The sequence below is a fragment of the Dermacentor variabilis genome, chromosome 2, assembly GCF_050947875.1.
Source record: "Dermacentor variabilis isolate Ectoservices chromosome 2, ASM5094787v1, whole genome shotgun sequence".
Taxonomy (NCBI): Eukaryota; Metazoa; Arthropoda; class Arachnida; order Ixodida; family Ixodidae; genus Dermacentor; species Dermacentor variabilis.
The window spans coordinates 243,861,546-243,880,439 of NC_134569.1; the positions used below are offsets into that span (position 1 = coordinate 243,861,546).

General features: G+C 44.5%; 1 protein-coding gene across 1 annotated transcript in view; it reads right to left on the reverse strand.

Moving 5' to 3' along the window:
• Positions 1 to 506: 506 nt before the first annotated feature.
• mEFG1 (mitochondrial translation elongation factor G 1) overlaps positions 507 to 18,894 on the reverse strand; it is a 179,083-nt gene continuing 160,695 nt past the window's right edge. Inside the window, exons 17-19 of the mRNA XM_075682792.1 lie at positions 15,469 to 15,537; positions 12,695 to 12,855; positions 507 to 1,714 (exon numbers count right to left, since the gene is read on the reverse strand). Of these exons, the coding sequence (XP_075538907.1) occupies positions 1,520 to 1,714; positions 12,695 to 12,855; positions 15,469 to 15,537 (425 nt within the window). The 3' untranslated portion in view covers positions 507 to 1,519. The remainder of the gene's footprint in view (positions 1,715 to 12,694; positions 12,856 to 15,468; positions 15,538 to 18,894) is intronic.

The following is an 18,894-nucleotide window of genomic DNA, read 5'->3' on the forward strand; positions in this document are numbered from 1 at the left end:
GACTACACATAAAAGTTTAAAACCTGAAAGAAGGCCTGCAAAAGGAGAAGATTTTCTAGATATTGAAGTGGCCTCCAAATTTATGAAGATCTTGCCTATTCACTTTCCAATTGGCAGGCAAAAAGATTTAAAATGCACTGCTATCTCTGGCTGAAATGAAATGTCAAGATGGTCACCAGCCCTTTGTTTTACAAGTGAAGAGCATTTCAAATTATGGCTATTCATGCCTGACCTCAGGACACTGCATGTTTTGTTGGATAAACCAATTTGGATTTGCTTAAGAAGGCGTACAGCAGCCTTGCCCGACTGTGTGCATGCTCAGTCTGTATTTAGAGCCCTGAGCTCAATATCCATTAACACCCACTCAATCAAAGTGCTTGAGGTGTGAGGTTTATTGACTGACTTGCTGTATGATAATCTTGCAATGGCCTAGCGATGATAATGTGGCGAGTTCATTAACATTTCTTTAATACATGGACATATGTAAGTTTGATTCCAAACGGAAATGCCTAAAGTAATACAACTCATTTTCTTTTTTATTTAACAGCACTGACATCCAGAAGGAAGCAATCATGCATACTACTTCATTCAGTCATTTGTGAAAAATGAACAGCAAATAATCGAGCCAAAAAGTTAGTGGATGGTGTATATGGTTGACAGGAAATGGGCATAGGGAGGAACATAAACAGTAACATTGATTCCTCAATTCAGTTGAAGCAATCTCAACTAGACCACAAGTTACTAAAATTGATGCTGCAGAAATCAACATGATCTGTACATACAAAACCCAAAGTACAATACAATACAATGCCTGGTGGCTTCAAAAGATGGACTGGCTAACCTGAGAATGTCAGCATGCAATCTTTTCCTAGAACGCTAACAATGCTAAAGCACAAGTCAAAAGTCAGCAACATGTGGTATCTGTCCAGTACAATAGAGACTCCCCAAGAAGTCTTCTCGTATTGTAAGCATGCATTCTACGGAGTCCACTGGATCCAAAAGCAACTCATTCCCTCAAAATTGTCAATTGTTGCTAACAGTTCTGTGCTGTGCGCACTGCCTAAAATATGATGGACAATTCCCCCTTCAGACATGAACTTGACACTGAAAGCACATAAGCAGCACGCCAAGGTGCAAAACTGTAAACAACAATGCAGAAGTGCACATTCTTAACGGCTTTGAGGTCTGAAATCACTTTCGTCATAATGTCTCTGGCCTCTGTGCGAGCAGTCAGAGTTGAATGCAGGCTGTGCTCATGCAGTTAACACAGGTTTTAAGGTTCTGAAGGTTGAGAACTGACAACCTCTGCAGTTTTCGATTGCCAGGGCATCAATGCTAGACAGTCACACACAGATTGACTTGCAATCTATGGGTAGGGACAGTATGATGACGATCCATCAGAATCGGCCAGGCCACGTTTCTGTTGAGCACACAGTACAGCACTGTCCTTGCAAGATGAGCACCGGGCATTGTGTCATGAAAAGTTTGGTTTCTACATAACCTAATAAAGGAAACACATTCAGCGCCTCTTTTTTCCACCCCCGGCAGCAGCAGCTGTAGCAGCTTCCTGATCGGCTCGATACTCTTCAACCAGCTGCTGTTGTACCTCGGGCCTTGCTGGGGAGTAGCGCGAGTACTCCATGGTGAACTCGCCCTTGCCCTGTGTCATGGAACGTAGCTCTGTCGAGTAGCCAAACATGTTGTTTAGCGGCACCTGCAAAGGCAACAAGCTTGTGGGAACTTCTAAAGGTATGTCCTACAGCATGCTTCAAAAAGAAAGAATGTCTTCCTTAACGACGGTCCAGTTTCAAGATGAGTTTCACTTTGCCATCCTAGTCACAAAGCATGTCGGTAGTGGTAGCCCTTACTAGGCTGAACAGCAGCTATGTTAAGAAGCGTGTCGTCATCGTACCATCACAAACCCACAGAAAATCAAAATACAGGCAGGTAAAACAAAAATATTCAATAGCAGGAAAAACAAACAACCCAACCTCCAAGTGGCCCCTAAAGTTCACTAGAAAAACTGCCTGACATTATAATTTGGGCTTGTTTGATCATGTTGAAATTTGAATGGCATCAAATCAAACAGGATGAAACAAAGGACACACACAGCACTGTGTGCATTCTCGTCTTCTGTACTCACTATTTTTGAAGCTGTAACAAAATTTTTAAATGCCATGCATCTTTTTTCTCTCCGTTCATCTGCAGCAGTCCTCTGTATGTATTTTCACTTCTTACAAGTAATGCCAGAAACACATCGTTCTTAGCTCATGATATATACAGTGGAACCCCGGTTATGCGTCCCCCAGTTTTGTGACGACCCGGGTTTTACGACGGATTAGCGCAGTCCCGGCGAAGTCCCCATAGAAGCAATGCATTAAAACCCCGGTTATCCGACGCAATTTTACGCCTGACCCGCATTATACGACGACCCTCACGAAGCGCGGGACAGAACGGCGGACGAAAGAAAAGTGCCGCGGGTCTCTTTCCTCACTCTGTCTCTTCGCATGCGGAGCGCTTGACACCGCTCGACCGGTTCGCTCTGGTGCAGCTTTTTTCCCTGCCTCGTCTCATCGTTCGTTTCTCTTTCCCCCACCAGTAGCCGCCTGTGATGTTCGCTGTGCTGAAATAGCGCCTTTTCTTCTCCACAATCACTTTATCCCTCTCTTCTCGGTGGCGTTGCCTCTCGTCGTGTTGGGGAAGCGTTTCTCTCCTTCCAGTTTCCCAGCAGCAGATCGCCGACAAAGTAGCGCGGAGAGTCCTAGGTTTATCGCACGTGTTCTTCATTGTAATCCTAGCAACCAGCGTTCAGCGGAGGTTTTGAGTTGTGTGGAGCACGAAGTGCACGAAGTCCCGAAACTGGACAGTTCTGTCACTCGGCGATAAGCTGAATATTATCGAGGAAGCAGAAAAACGGCATGCAGCCAAGAAAGCCAGCATTGCCCGGGATCTTAAGATACCTGAATCTTCGCTTAAGACGATCCTGCCAAACAAAGCAGTGATATTGATTAGATTAGATTATGGGGTTTTACGTGCCAAAACCACTTTCTGATTATGAGGCACGTCATAGTGGAGGACTCCGGAAATTTCGACTACCTGGGGTTCTTTACCGTGAGCCTAAATCTAAGCACACGGGTGTTTTCGCATTTCGCCCCCATCGAAAGCAGTGATATTGCAGAATGCCAACAAGTTCGGGCTCAAGCAGAAAGCGGTAAAAGAAGGACAGCATGAGGAGTTAGAAAAAGTGCTTATCAAGTGGCTGCATCAAGCACGGAGCTCTGCGATCAACGTTGACGGTGTCATTCTAAAAGCAAAGGCGGACCTTGTGGAATTGCATCAGGGCATCGACGACTTTCAGGCATCAAACGGGTGGCTGGATCGCTTTAAAAAAAAAAAGAACGAAACAAGATTGTGTACAGCCGCTCCTGTGGAGAAAAAACTTCCATGGACGTTTCGACGGTGAACGAGTGGTTGGAGTTGCTGCCATAGATGAATGCTGCATACAAGCTCTGCGACGTTTTCAACGCCAACGAGAGAGGTATTTTTTACCATACGCAGCCCGAGCAAACCCTTGCGTTTAAGGGTAACAGCTGTCATGGTGGCAAGCGTAGTAAAGAGCATGTGACGGCACTATTCTGTGCTAACGAGGACGGTTCCGAGACGCTGCCCGTGCTCGTTGCTGGAAAGTTTGCAAAGCCACGGTGCTTTAACCCTTTGAGGGTAGAATTTTTTCGTCATATGCGACCGCCAAGGGTCGATTTTCTTTATTGCAGATTCCAATTCTTCCCAGGGACTTATTTCGAAAAAACTTTACCGCAATTTTTGTAGGACGACCGTAAAGTGAGAAAAAAATATTTTGTGTTGCTTTATATGTACTCTTCATTCATGAATAACAACAGTAAAAAGGAACTAAAGGTATAAGAATTAAAAATTTGATGCATTGTTATACACATAGCTCAAGGCTTTGAAAATGTGCACACGAGAATATTTCGCAAGACTCAAATGTTCCTGCTCTTACACTAATATGTACATCCATAGCGTAAGCGAACTGCGTAGGTGCACGCACTCAAGAAAACTGTGTGGTTGTGTGCCTGTCAAAAATGCAAAACATGTGACAAACTTCCGCTAATATTCATCATATCACCAACCAGAGGCGATTAGTTTGAGTCTCAAAAAAGAAAAGAAACGGAAGCGCATCCACGGCGGCATCCTTCCTATGCACACCCCTGTGAGCACTAAACGAAAGAGAAAGAAGCGGTCGCCTTTTGAGCGATTAGTAACCAGATAGCCATCAGTTTTGCAAGTGCAAGAAGTCGAAACCACCGGTGGAACAAAATCCAAACCGCCGCCCGCCCGCGTGCATGCCAAGGCGCAAGCGCTAGCATAGAGACGCGCGGGAGCGAACTAGCACTAAAACGAATGATGCAACGAAAACCAAGAGAGGGAGGCGCATGAAAAAAAATTCCCTGTATTCCCACATAGTGGCAGCACATGATAGGAAAGAAAAGTCAGGAAATTGGTGCGCTTTTTAAACGCACAGACGGCGCCGTAAATATATGGCTTCAACCATTTTCGGACTTGTTTGCGGTGCCGTATATTTACGTCATTGACTTTCAGAGGGCTAAGAACTTGAACACGCTGCTGTGCAGCTACAACTTCAACAAAAAGGCGTGGATGACATCTTTGCTCTCTAGCAATTTTTTGCAGCAGCTGTATAACAAAATGGATGCAGCCGCTGGATGCCGGCATCATTAAGTGCGTCAAGCAAGGGTACCGGAAGCGGTTAGTGCAGCGTTGGCTGGCAGCTGTGGAGCACAGCGAGTCGGAAAAAAAGGTCACTGTGCTTGACGCCATGCATTTTATTGCCAGTTCGTGGAACGCAGTGTCGTGAAGCACAATCGCTAACTCGTTCAAGCACTGTGGCTTTAAGCTAGAGACTGCCTCCTCTGCTAGGGACGCAACAGCCTTGATGTCGTTCGAGGCCCAATGCAGGCTTCGCCGCCGACGATTTCGAGGGTTTAAGCCTCACCACGACCTTTGCAGAGTTTGTGGAGGCTGACAACAATGTTGCTATCTGTGGCGAGGTGACGCTGGATGACGCCATCGAGGAGGCTTTGTCAAGTGCCGGCATCGTTGTGACATCGGACGAGGATAACGCCGCCGCCACAGATGCCGTGCCTGTGCCTACCACGTGCACCAAGGTGCTACGGCACATAGACAGCATGCGGAACTCCATCTGTTCACGCGACGCCACAGAGGACCTCTGTTTGGACATGGTCCAACTCGAGCAAAAGCTCTTGGTTCACGGATCAAACAAGGTCCAAGAGAAACTTATCTACTTTTTTTAAAGTTCGCGCTGGCTGGCGGGAATCGCGGCAGTGGGCAGTGGAGTGCCGTAAAGGTTCATTTGAATAAAGCAGGATTGGTACCTGTACTGCGGCATTAATTCTTATCGCATTTACTTTTTTGGCAATTTGGGTTTCCAAACCCTGCAGAGTATGTTAGTAGTTTATATTGAAGTTTCTCATAAATCCGTCGCGCAAAATAAGTAGTACTTTTATAGGCATAATTTATGTTCGGCTTTTACGGTGCTCGCATTTTACAACGCTTTTTCGTGGCCCCAAGAATGTCATATAATCGGGGTTCCACTGTATGTGGTCCAAAAGACTTCCAATACATTGCTGGTGAGAGCTCTATGCACTCAAGTTGAGTGCACTATATCGTGCAACATTTCTGAGTGTCCCACCAAACCACTCTTGGCAGTATTTTTGTAGCATATTGTGCATTATGCGACAGTGCGTGTCACTCACAGAGACCTCACTCGAACACCTTGTGAACACCTTGGTGAAGAGATGTGTTCAGCAATTAAAAGGATTCAGCGAACTCCTCTAGCAAATTGTGTAATAATGTTTAACACTTCATGTCCAGGCACAAGCTCACACACAAGAAAGATTTTGTGCTGTTGTTTGTTGAAGACTGCTACTACACGAGGTCACCAAATGCAAAGATTAATTAAAGCCAAAGTGAACAGTCCAATATATCAAAAGTTAACAGAACAAAGGCTTTGTAAGAAAGGAGGCAGCTAAACCTAAAAAAAAATTATTATGTTTCAGGTTATTAAGTGCTATAAACCTGAATCTGATCATTGTGGATAGCATTTCCACAAACACAGTTAATGCTACAGCATTATGCATATCATTTTCCTTCAATAACTTTGCTGCGCAATCCTTATCTTTCTTGAATGTTTGTTTATATTCTCCAAGTTATGGTACCTTAGATTGACCTTGGCAGAATACAATCATTTTATTCTTTCCTTTTCAATGATTGCAGTATTTACTTGAAAGTGCTTCCCAAATGCACTCCAACTCATTTTTATTCCTCTGAGGATTTCCCTTTTTTGACCTGGGTCTCCAGAACTACTTGGCCTAGTTAAACGTACAGTAACTGCTTTGAACACAACATTGCTTCACTGTTGAATGGCATGGCACCATGTCTTCAACTGAATAAGGGCACGTTGGCTATGGATTATCTGGTAAAATATGCATTTGAAGTTATGGTACCATTTGTATACTATTGAGTGACAGACAGTGGTGGAATAAGGGACGCCTCAAGCTGGGGTCAGCGCTTCGGGAAGGGGACTTTTTCACATTGAAAAAGGCAAGTCTCGTGAAAATGTTGACTACAGCAAGACTCCTTGTTCGACCACTGTTTATCACTTCAAGACTCCATCTTCCTGCAACACCTGCCTTGTTTGGACATACTTATTCAGTATTTCAAATGAACCAATGTCAAAAAAACTTAAAAGTGGTGGTTTTGACACCAAAAGGTGGGATCTCTTGATTCCTAATCCCCTCAGAGTGCCATTTCATGCAAACTCTTGAACTGAGTTTTATCTGTTATTGTCACAAGGTACCCATCAAACGAAAGAAGCTTAAGGAAATTCTACTTCTCCATGCTCCTAAAGTTCAAGAGTGTTTTGAAACTGCCTGTGTCACTCCTATATTAGACTTTATATCATCACGGAGACTTGGCTAGCACCAACCAGTGAAACCACAATATTGGTTTGTTCAGAATCTGGATAATTCGTAGCATCATGAGTCAGAAGCAGAGAAGGACACGTCTTATGGTGAGAATGAAAGTATGGGAAGATGAAGGGGCTTGAAGGAGATAGAAATGCGATCTCATTCGAAGAATGAAGCAGTGTCTCTCTTGCATGACAGAGAGCCCTCAACAATATATTTTCTACAGTCCCATCATTTCTAATGCAAATCAAATTTTACTGAATAACTTAAAAAGCCCAAACTGTCCTGTAAAATTATTTAGCTGGCCTAAATTAAGGCCTCTGAGACACTCATCATGCTGCACTGGCAATGCTTGCCACTGCTCTGCACATCTGTGGCGTCAAGAACAACAATGTGATGACTGAACGGTTGGTGTTGATGCCTGTTTGTGCCCGAGTACAATGCAAATGCCCCAGCAATCCAGCATAGCATGGCGCTGTGGGACAGCATTATTTGCTTGATGACAAAGCAAAGCCCAGGACACTGAGAAGCAGCCCTTAAAATTTTCAAGTTACTTCTCATACTTTAATTTTAATTTAGGAAGCCAGAGAAATTGAAAGCTGCAAACGCTACCAATTGTCAAAAACCAGTTAAAAGTTCATTACATTGTGCCTTTTGCCCTACAGCGGTTTGAATTGCTTTTCATGTGATGCTTTTGTCTCTCTGCATGATCTTTACTGAAGTTTGTAGCACAGTTTGGTGCTGTTCGAAACATGTCCCAGTCCCCTCCGTAATACCAAAATGCTCTGAGAGGTACCACCATGTTTTCCAAGATGGAGCGTGGTGCATAGTGATGTGTATAGTGGCATAAATATGTGTAACTACAGTAGCCAACTGATTTTCCTGACCTGGAGGGAATAGAAAAATACCGTATTTATTCGAATCTAGGCCAATAGTTTTTTTTTTCAAATAATCATATTCCAAACTCTAGGGTCGGCTTAGATTCGAGGATTTAAAAAAAAAAAGGCGCCAGTTTTTCATTGAAACTGCTAAATATGGTGCATAGCTAGCGCCATCTAGAAAAGTCAATATCGCAGCCGCTACTAGCTGTGCCAGTAGCCAACCGTACACAAGCAAGGTCGCCATTTCGACCTGTGTAGTGTCGGCCGTATCGGTGTGCAGCGTGGTGTTATCGCGATGGCACCAAGCAGGAGATGCCACTACAGTGCCGATTTCAAGCTAAAAGTTGTGATAGCTGCAGAGGCATCGTCAAACCTTCAGCTTTATGTGGGCTCCGCAACGAGGATGGCATTTAGCGGACCAAAGAAAGGCTGTCACCACGAAGTGGAGGCCGACTTTGTTCGGACGCAGAGAGCAGCTGCCCTTCCAGTGACAACAGAAGTGCTCCAAGCGAAAGCTAGGAAACTTTTGAGGAAGCGAGGCCTAACGCCAAAGGATTTCAAAGCCAGCCGGGGCTGGCTTCAGAAATTCATGAGGCGCTTCAGCTTCAGCCTCTGACGTCGCACTTCAATCACCCAGAAGCTGCCAAGCGATTTCGAAGAAAAGCTGACAGCTTTTCAGCGCTACGTGCTGTGAAAGAGAGAAGCGGCAGGCTACAACTTTGGGCAAGTCGGCAACGCCGACCAGGCGGCTGTGTATTCTGATATGCCAGTGGCATAAACCGTGAATGAAAAGGGTGCCAAGGAGGTGCCAAAAATCGTTCCCGCCGCAGGCTAAAGGCAAAAGCAGGGCCTTTAAGATCGGCGTTTCTTACAACAGGCGCCACTGTTGCCACGTGGATTTGGATGCCTCCCATACTTGCTAATCAAATTACTATACCGATCCAACTCACTTCACTTCCAGTCCGAAGCTAGTCAGGTGGCTCAAGATTCAAAATGGCGTCCTCCCTGACTCATAGCACTGGTCTGTCACGGCAAATTTTGGGTGGAAAATCGAACTTCTGGCTTTATGTTGTGCGAGAAATCGGTCGTGAAAATGGATTAGCTCTATGGGAACCCCGATGGTGCATTTATGAAGTTGGGAATATCCATCAAGTCCGAACTTTTGGAGTCCAGACAATCAGTTGGCAATCGGTTGGTATTAAGGGGTGTTCAACTATCGAAACTTCCAGAAAAGAATGGAGTATCCACTATTTCCAATTTTTAAACTGTGTGAAATGCCAAGGCTGTGTGGTGTCAGTATGGCAAAAAAAGTGTATTTGCAGTATTTCATAGATATGTGAATGCCATTCACAACTCGATGTCAGGTACACTAAGAAACTTGTAAATTAGATAGAACTCAAATGTAACTGCATCTCGTGCGCCATGACACTGGCAGTAAAAAAACAAAGGTCACCATTTGGATATAGTCTTGAACTGCTGTGTTTGTTGAATGCACTACACCATCATCTGTCATACTTAATCGAGACAACAAATTCGTAGGCTGCATGATGCGAGGTATGCTTATTTAAACAGACACGAAAGGCCAATATGAAGTCAAGCTAAAGTGATATATTAGTGCACGAGAATCTCTACTGCATCAATATTATCGCGAAGAGAGCCTTAATAATAGAGAAATTGAGGTAAATGCAAGACATGGTTAGAGATTCCCCCGGGACATTCAAGCACTTGCCCGATGACGAAAGCATTCCTCAGTTAAATTTTGTCACTAGTACTCAACCATTCATTGCAAAAAACATCCTTGTATTGTATTATAAGATGAAATAAAATGCTACTTGTCCAGTTCTATTTCATATTTTAGAAAGAAGAACTCACTGAATTTACCCGTCACGACCACGCGGGCGGTCGAAAGGTTTTATTTTCGCTCGACTCCGCGATGCCCACGCTTTCACGTTTCACTAGTGTTTCGTTACTGTGCAGTGTTGCGATGGTTTTGCTGGCTTGCGAAACTCGCCCACACTGCAAGTAGCAGAGAATTCAACTTCCATATGATGTCGCGGGAAGCCTGAACGGTCTACGCCACTTGACCAAAAAGGCAGTTGAAGCGGTGAATCCATCGCTCTGTCTTGGCTCGGTAGCGCCAGGCAAAGTTTAACCCACCGATGGCAGCAACGGGTGGTGATGGCGTATGCAATGTCACCACTCCCCCTGTTGTGTGCCGGGACATTTGAATTTCGAAAACAGCATTCAGACCCTTCAGATGAAATTTTCTCGTAAACTAAGTCTTTCCTTGGCGTGAAACAAGCGTTGCAAGGTTTCTGGAATGGCACTTAAACAGTCCACGTCGACTTGCTATTTGCCTTTATTTGTCCCTTTAATGACCAGAAATGGTTGTGCCAAAGTGACCTCCTCGCACAATTTGCTCGGCAACTATTTGGCATGTGTTGCAACAGTGGCATCCTGCAGCAGAACCACTCAGAACAGCCTTCACTGCATCAGGTATATACGATCAGGTTTATGCAAATAAATGCAAGCAGGATGCCTCCAATGGGCCTAAAAGAGTCTCCTGCTAATTTTGTTAATCAGTTGACATCCTGCTGTGCTGATATGAGGCATGGAAACAACAATAAATTAGATACATGCGCTTTGCACCACTGCGAATATGGAACCGTGCAATCAGTGTTATTGTGCAGGATTGGTACATTGGCTTGCCGACTGCAATCCAACCAAACCAAGCCGCTGGCCAAAATGAGCACACCCCTAACACCGCTGACGGACTATTCAGACACAGAGAGGACTGCACATGGATCCGTACTCTGCTATTGTGGCCACCACTTTAGCCCGGGTGACTGATCTTACACTCGAGTGTGAACATAAAAATGAGCAAGCCGCTGATGGACTTTTCGAGCACAAAGGGGACTGCACATAGATCCATACTTACTATGGCTGCCAGCTTAGTAAGAGTGTCTGATTTCACACTTGAGTACGAACATAAAAATGAGCAAGCTGCTGACAGACCTTTCAGACACAGAGGGGACCCTCCTGCATGTGGATCTATACTCCACAACTACGACTGCAGGTCTAGCCTGTGCATCTCATCTCCCGTTCGATTGCTGATAAGGTCAACGAGTATGAACATATCGGCGGCAAGCTTCTTGCGAAAGCCTGTCACTAGCCACTCTGTTGGCTGCACTACAATGGAGTACCGCTTCATTGGGAGTCTGCAAACAAAGTTGCTGTTTCGTGCCAGTTAACATGGTGGTAACACTGTTCATGATCGCCATGTTTGCGGCATTGTATGTGCAGTTCATGCCCGAAATACCATGTGGCATCCGAAACATCATACACTGATGCTGGGGGTAGTTGGTGGTGCTGCAGGGAAGTCAGAATAATCGTGCCGGTTCGAAGTACGAGGGATCGGAAAAAATTGGTCGGCGACAGTTTGTGAGATTTTTGCTAGCAGACTGTATATTTTGAAGAATGTGCAAACAAAGATATGTTTTGCTATAACTGATACCATGTTGAATCCTGCCTTTCAATTTCATTATAGCAGGAGAACTCTCCACTGAAATAAAGCATGGCCCGGCATAATTTTACATTAACTTGGTTATATCCCGTTCGTTACCTTGTGGTTTGACTAATATGAAAATTAGACTCCAAATGAAAACCTGGCATCATCGATATTATGATGATATTATGATCCAGAACAAGACTGTTTGGCGTCGTGTTGTGATAAGGCTATGGTAACGTTGCTCATAAAAAAATAAAGCAAGAGTATTTCTTGAGTTTCTCTTGGCTGCACTCGCGTGCCATAGCTGCAGCGATCGCAGGAACCAAGCGAGCCTGTGCATCATGATGTCCCGATGTGCCCCTCTCCTGACTGCCAAAACCAAAACTAATTCACAGAAATAAACGCTATTATAGTAAACTGTCTGAGGTAAAGTATTATACTAAAGTATTTGTAATGCTTGCTGGTATTTTTTTTTCTACTGCTCAGATTACTTGAATTGTTACGTAAGGAAAAAAAAATAGGTTGAAGATGTTATGCCCACTCATAAATAACAGTGCCAGAGGTAAATAACGCTGAAGTGTGCCTATTGCCTACAAAATATTGCGCTTCTTTTAATAAATATTTTTAATTTCCAACAATCCACTTAACTCATTATGGACGAGTGTTACCACAAGGAAAATAGATTTTTCATGCCAAGTTTTGGTGCTGAATAAAGAGTTTTTGACTAAATGTCTTCAGCCAACGCTTGAATTACAGTCAGCAAGCGTCATTTGACGGTTTAGAGCAAGAACCCAGAACGAGAAAGAAGTTTGGCATGCAATTCACTTTCTTTTAAGAGCACGTTCACGGAGACAGCGGAGATAGACCGATGCCAGATCTCCGGCGGCAGTGTTATATCACACATAACGTACAGCACATGCAATATACACCTATCGTTTACATATGATACATATGATGAGAGCTGTCTGTACAAGTTCCAGACGAACCCCTTGGTGGGTTGAGGTAAAGCCCACTTCCAGTATTCTGCCTGACAATGCTCCCACCCCCTATTGCTGAAGAAGTTTCAGCAAAATATTTATTATATTTGTTGATTATACTTATTCTCGGTGTAGTTTGCACATTTAAACTGATAACACACATTTTTGAGGTATTTATATACCTTATCCTTAAAGGGTTAATTTGAACACATTTTATGGCCCAAAAGGCTTCAAATTATATCCAGGTTTCACCGTGTCTCTACCGTCCTGTACTGGTGAAGTAAATCCAAAAAAAGTGTGACTTGCCTCGACAATGATGGTGAACCATCCTTCGCTGGCATCCGTTGAGACAACCACCCCCTGGCGCTTGCTCAGCGAGCTGAGTACCGCGCCCTGGAATTCGTCGGGCGCCGTCACCTCCACCATCATGATTGGCTCCAGCAGGTACCAGGTACCATATTGATATGCTGCGCACACACACAAGCCACGCACACCAGCACTGCAGCTGCTCATCTGGCACAACGCAACACAAAAGATGCAGTAGCTGTCATGCCAACACATCTCCAATGAGCATAACCACCTTTGACACACATTCCTTAGAAAGTAGTCACTGTGTAGAGCAGATGTTTTGTGATCTTGAATAGAACAGAGTGTAAAGTTTTTTTGAGGCCTCCAAAGTAAAGAACGCACTAAAGCACAACCTGATACAGCACACACTCATCACAGCTAAGGCTTGGTGCGATGAAAATGACAAATGCACATACAATCAAACCCGGGGATAACAGAAGCTTAAGATACCGAAGTTTTCACCCCAATGAAATATTTTCGTATACCCAGCGGACACTCAGGATTGAATACATTTTGCATCTCTTGACAATGAAACGTTACTAAACTGCAATCCTGCATTATTAAAACTTACTGGAGCATTCCACCCCACAATACCTACCTATGTAATACTAAGAGAGTACAAAAAGTGCTAAGATGCATTTTGTCACCACTTAAATTATGTAAAATACCGTCACAGTATGCTAGCGAGGCCTCCAGCATTCTTGTTGACAAAAACAAGAAAGCACCGAAAACGACTGCTGGTACCTGAAACATGTCATGGCCGCATGAGTATGGACTACCTAACAGGCATCGTGTGTGGTTTCAACATTGCCATAAGTAGATTTGCCTAATGGGGCCATATTTTCAGTCGATTGCTTTCAGGGTTAGAATAACTTTCATCACGAGTTTTCACCATCGGACGTGTTGGCATATTGGGGGCGAGTCGCCATCTGTCGGAAGTACCGCCCTTGCGTAGTATGAGGGATAATGCGGTGCGGGCTCCTCGTAGGTTTGACTTATGGCGCTCAATAAAAACACCATGCGGCAGCCCTCCTGGATATTTCTGTAAGTACTCTCAAAACGAGGGAAGTCTTTTACTGTCGAAATAATAATCTTGGGCAAACTGAAAGCACAGAATTGTTAACAGATGCTATCTCTTTACCGCATATATGCAGTGAATGCCACTGCGCGCAGTCACCGTGATGGAGTCTCCCGAACAAGCTTCTTGCGTGAAAGATAGGCAAACGCTGAGAGCAAACTATGTGAAATATGTTCTTATAGTGGGCTGTCTGTAAAACCGAATAGAGCATAACGGAAGGAAGCCTCAATGCAACGATTGCACGGGTTCGCAGCGACCGACCGCACGTCTGCATGCATGCCCACGCACAATGTTTTGCTTTCGCTGCGAACGCGTTTTCGCACCATACCATGAGCATTAGGCTGCAGAATGTGAGCATTTGACAGTACACAAGCAACCATTGTTGCGTGGACGCTATCAGAACTGTTCAAAAATAATTTCGTTATGGACTTCGACGTCTACTGCGACTGTGATGTGCCGTTGCAAAGATTCAATCTTTTTTTGTCTTCTAAATTCTTGGACATTTCAATATTATTTCTCAAGTTGCGTCGCACTGTATGTTTATCGGTCTTCTCCGCGTGCGATTTCCCTCTGCTTCTTTTTTGTAATCCAGCACATTATTTCATAACACAAACATGACCATATGCCAAACCTTTTTTAATGTGCTTCTTACCGCTCCCTTTACATTCCAGTTAACTTGCCAGAATCGAGCATCAAGTTCATAGTCCAAATAAAGCGTCATGACATTAACCGGCCGGTGGGCACGGGCGAGCGTCTCGGTGCGCATTTTCTGCTACTCACTAAATATAGCAGTCCCGACGCCGTAGCAGAAATCTTCCTCGCGTCTGTGCTTGCTGCATACCTGAGTTGTACCAATCAGAGCCACAGTGCAGGTAGGACTTTTAAACTTTTGTTTTCAGTTCGCTTCGGTGCTTCCAAAGCACCTGACGCGGCCGCTATGTCCATGTGATCCCTCATGCAACGTGACGCTGACGGCGGTGCCAGCTTTTCCAGTGGTGGAGCTCGCCCCCAATATAGGCGAAAGCAGGCACTGGAGGAACACTGTTGCTCGTAGATGCCAACAAGCTCGCTGCCGAGTTGCATAAAACCTCTCAAAAGAGATTGTATTCCGGAAAGTTATGGGGTGACGCGTGGGGTGCACCATGTGATGGTTGGCACTGCAGTTTTATAGCTTTGAGCAAACTCGCCAATGTTGACTAACGTAATTTTGACAGTAAAGTTTCCTTTTGCAGTGCATCCCCTGCCTGGGCTCTCTCATTTCATAACTAAATTCTTATGAAAGCAAATTTTTTCTCTTTCCCTCACAGATGTCATTACTGAGGGGTTCAACTGTAATTCTTATGAAGTGGATACCTGTAAGCTGCTCATTATTTGCACTATTCACTGCCTCTGCCCTTTTGTCAACTGCATATGAGCTGCACAGCCTGAAGAACGATTCCAGCCCTTCTCAACATGACTCTGCTGCTGCTGTTCCCATATCTTTTATTGCAATTGTAAAGCTCTGATATGTTGCTTCCCCATGTCCATGGCCCTTTACTTGAAACTTTCAAATAATTTTAACCAAATAATGTGCCCTTCGTTAAAGAAAACATGGTTCAAACTCACAGCAGTCGCTGACTGTTGTTTGACAATTCCTGTCAAGCAAATGACTCACCCTGTTTAATGGCACCCTGAGCTGCCAGGAAGAAGGAAATGTCATTTGAGTCCACCATGTGGTTGTCACCTGCACATGTCACGGCACAAGACAATAGTATTAAACTGCCAGGCTTGAATGTCCAAAGCCTGGCTGGAGTGCAGCTGCCAGCTATGGTATGGGTTAGGGTTACTAAACATCCTGAATGTAGCGGGACACCCAACTTCTAAGCAAATTTTGAGTAAATGCTCGCCTGTAGGCTAAAGGGATCGACAACCGTCAAGAATGTGCCTTGGGATTATAGTGCCGATGGGAAGATTGTAACTCACAATGATAGGAACAAACATAATTTTATCCCTTAAACAAGGAATTACATATTTAAATCAACACTGAAACTCGTGTAAGAATGATGAGGGCAACATTCTGCGGAAAAATGTGTCATCAGGCCTAGAAAACTGCGTCCATTTATAAATAAATGTACAAGCCTCAGGTGGTTTCAAATGCTATATCTATAAAGTCACAAAAATGTTTATTTCCTATCATTGCAAATTATCTATATTTATCTGTGTGTTTGTAATCTGCAAATAGTTTTACAGAAAAGTTGCACTGTCTGCGTGCAAGAAAGCCGAGCTAATAATTGATGGAGCAGCGCCGTCTCGCAAGCTTCCCACAAGTACAACACCAGCCACTGTACCGGCCAGCATTGCCGCCAACTCTACCCCAACATTGTCTGCACACCAGCTGACAGCGAGTTTTCGGGATGACCACACTAGCGGTGCAGTGTGCACCCCTGCCTGCTTCAGTCGACCAGGTCCATTTGCCCAATGTTCGGGCACACAAGTAGCAATGGTTGCCTCTGAGGGATAGCTCTGAGTAAGATAAACAGATCTCGAAGGCTATAGCCAGCAAGAAATTTTGCAAAATAGAAAGGAGTAATGACATCTCTACAGTAACAAAAAGTTGTTGAGGCTGTTCTTAGTTTCAATCTGTGCGTATGACATAAAAGCTACTCTGCCACCTGATGTGCATGTGTTGTAATGAAATTCCACCTTTTATGCAAAGTACAGTCACTGATCGGGGTGTCTACCAAGTTGACATTTCCAAATTCCCAGAGTTTTCCAGGTTTTTCCTGGGTGCCATTGCAAAATTCCCTGAGTGATGCAGAACTATGTTTTATGTCAAGACTGGCTGAAACCATATCGCCCGATGCTGTCACTCTCTAGAAAGCACATGAAAAAATAAAAAGCAAACGACTTAGTACGATTTGAATACTAAGGAGTAGTGTTTACGTTATTCAAAAAGAGAATAGAAGGGAGGGGTTAGTAAAATGCACAGCAAATAAAATGTCTTTGAAAAAAATTGCAAATCGAGCCAGGCATTGTTAAGTACGAATAAAAAGGAGAAGAATACAGAAGCAAATTTCGAATGTGAACTATTTCTATCAACTGATAGCAAGCTCAGTGGTATGAGGCCTGAACTTTGTCACAACTGAGATTCTCTCTAAACAGCTCGTAAGTCAACCTCAACTGCCCTGAAATACTCTCAGCCTGTGAAAGATGCCTCAGTGTTGTGTTTCACTGCTTTAAAGAATTTATTTTGGTTTGGATGAAGGACACCTGCATCTCGGCATCAGCCAACATGTTGTTTTTTGAGCTCAAGCTTCTTCAAAACAGGGGCGGCACGCTTTCTTTTCTGTTCATTCCTCAATGTGTAGGTCATTTCTGTTCTTGTCCTCTTTCTGCCACTTGTTTGCCCCACGGACAATTTGAAGCCTCTTCTTGGTCAGTTGCACAGTCCACGCCCAATTTTTCAAACTTCCTAAGGGCCGCAAAAACGTCCGAAAAATCAGCCAGTTGGGAAAAATAGATGCATGTCATTTAGTGCCCTTAAGGGCTCAAACCGCCACAGGCACATTCGAAAACGCTCTGAAGGCTTGTCGGTACACGTATTAGGCATATCAAAGCAGCAGCGCTGCCGCTGTGGTGGCTACGGCTGCCAGCAGATCTGCGTGCGAGAGCGCCGATTTGAGGCAGCGAGGTAATTAAAACGGCAGCGGTGGTGGCTTTGATAAATGCCGTTTTGGACCTGTGGTCACGGCAAAAAGTCCGGAAAACGGACGGCGAAGAATTCTTGCGTTCGAAATTTCAGACTTTCTGATACATTGATTCTATGGGCACGTGGTGGTGCCGCGAAGCCGTCCAAATTATCGGGCATCTGGAAAGTTGGTCGTAGACTGTACACTGGCAACTCCTCCAGCCGACAACAGGGCATCAAAGATGATTCATTACGATTGCTGTCTGTTACTCGAGCAAGGATTACCGCAACTTTCGACCCTTTCAATAATATTACAGCTAATTTTTCCTGATGCAGGCACAAATTCCCTGAGTTTTCCCTGAATTTTTCCAGACTACTCAATATTCCTGAGAATTCCCGGTTTTCTCGGTTGGTAGACACCCTACTGATAGCTTTTTTTACACAAAAAGGGGCCACGAAATTTTCCGAATTATTGGCCAATCGAAAAAGGCAAATTTGAGTAAGAAAAGAATTCATTTTGATAAATTTGGGAGTCGGCAACGAACCATACGGTTTCATGCCACGTACGTTGACAATATTGTCACGTAGTAGTGACGGCAGCAAAACTGTGATTAACAAAACTAGCATTTTATTGGGCGAACACACTCGGCGATCGTCGAAAATCCCATCAGCGGGTCAAGCACGTCGGCTTTTATACATCAGTCATTGTCATCGAAAGTTCTAGAGCAATTGATGGGACTCACATGTCTTCCAGAAAGTTCTGCATCATTCGCGTTGCATGATGAAATCAGATTAAAAAAGGTTCAGTGACAACAGACAGCAGATAGGACCATCGATAACTTTCGAGAAACTTCCGATACATGCAAGCGCGTCCTGCGCCATGCGATAACATTTTGTTAGGCAGTGAAACACAGTCACCCGATAAAGATAAACAAGTACACGTGTCAATATCTTCAAATTGGCGACGCGAATTAGGCGAAGCCAGACATGCTTTTGTGTGCACTCCGCCCCTGCAGTTGATAGCATCGCCAGCACTGGAATGACGCTATCAGAAAAAGCGCCGGAAGCAGGGAGCGATTTCTTTGTCTGCCTCTCGCTCAAATGGGTCACAAAAACTCGAGATTACGCAACCTCCAATACTAAACAAGCGGGAAAGACAGTTTACATGGTGCCATGCCATCTCGGCACGCCCACTCTTTGCACATGTGGCAGATTACCCCTAAAGCAGGGTGCGCGGCTGTGTATGTGCTCAGCCGCACTTACAGCCATGCGCAGCCACGGTTGAGATGCGTGCCCAACTTACCCCCTACGCCGCCCCCTCACGTGCGCTTGATCGCATTACCGCGAGCTCGCTTCCTTCCCTCTTTTTCCCTTTGCTCGCACGGGAAGGCATCGCTCGTGAAGTCATCTTTC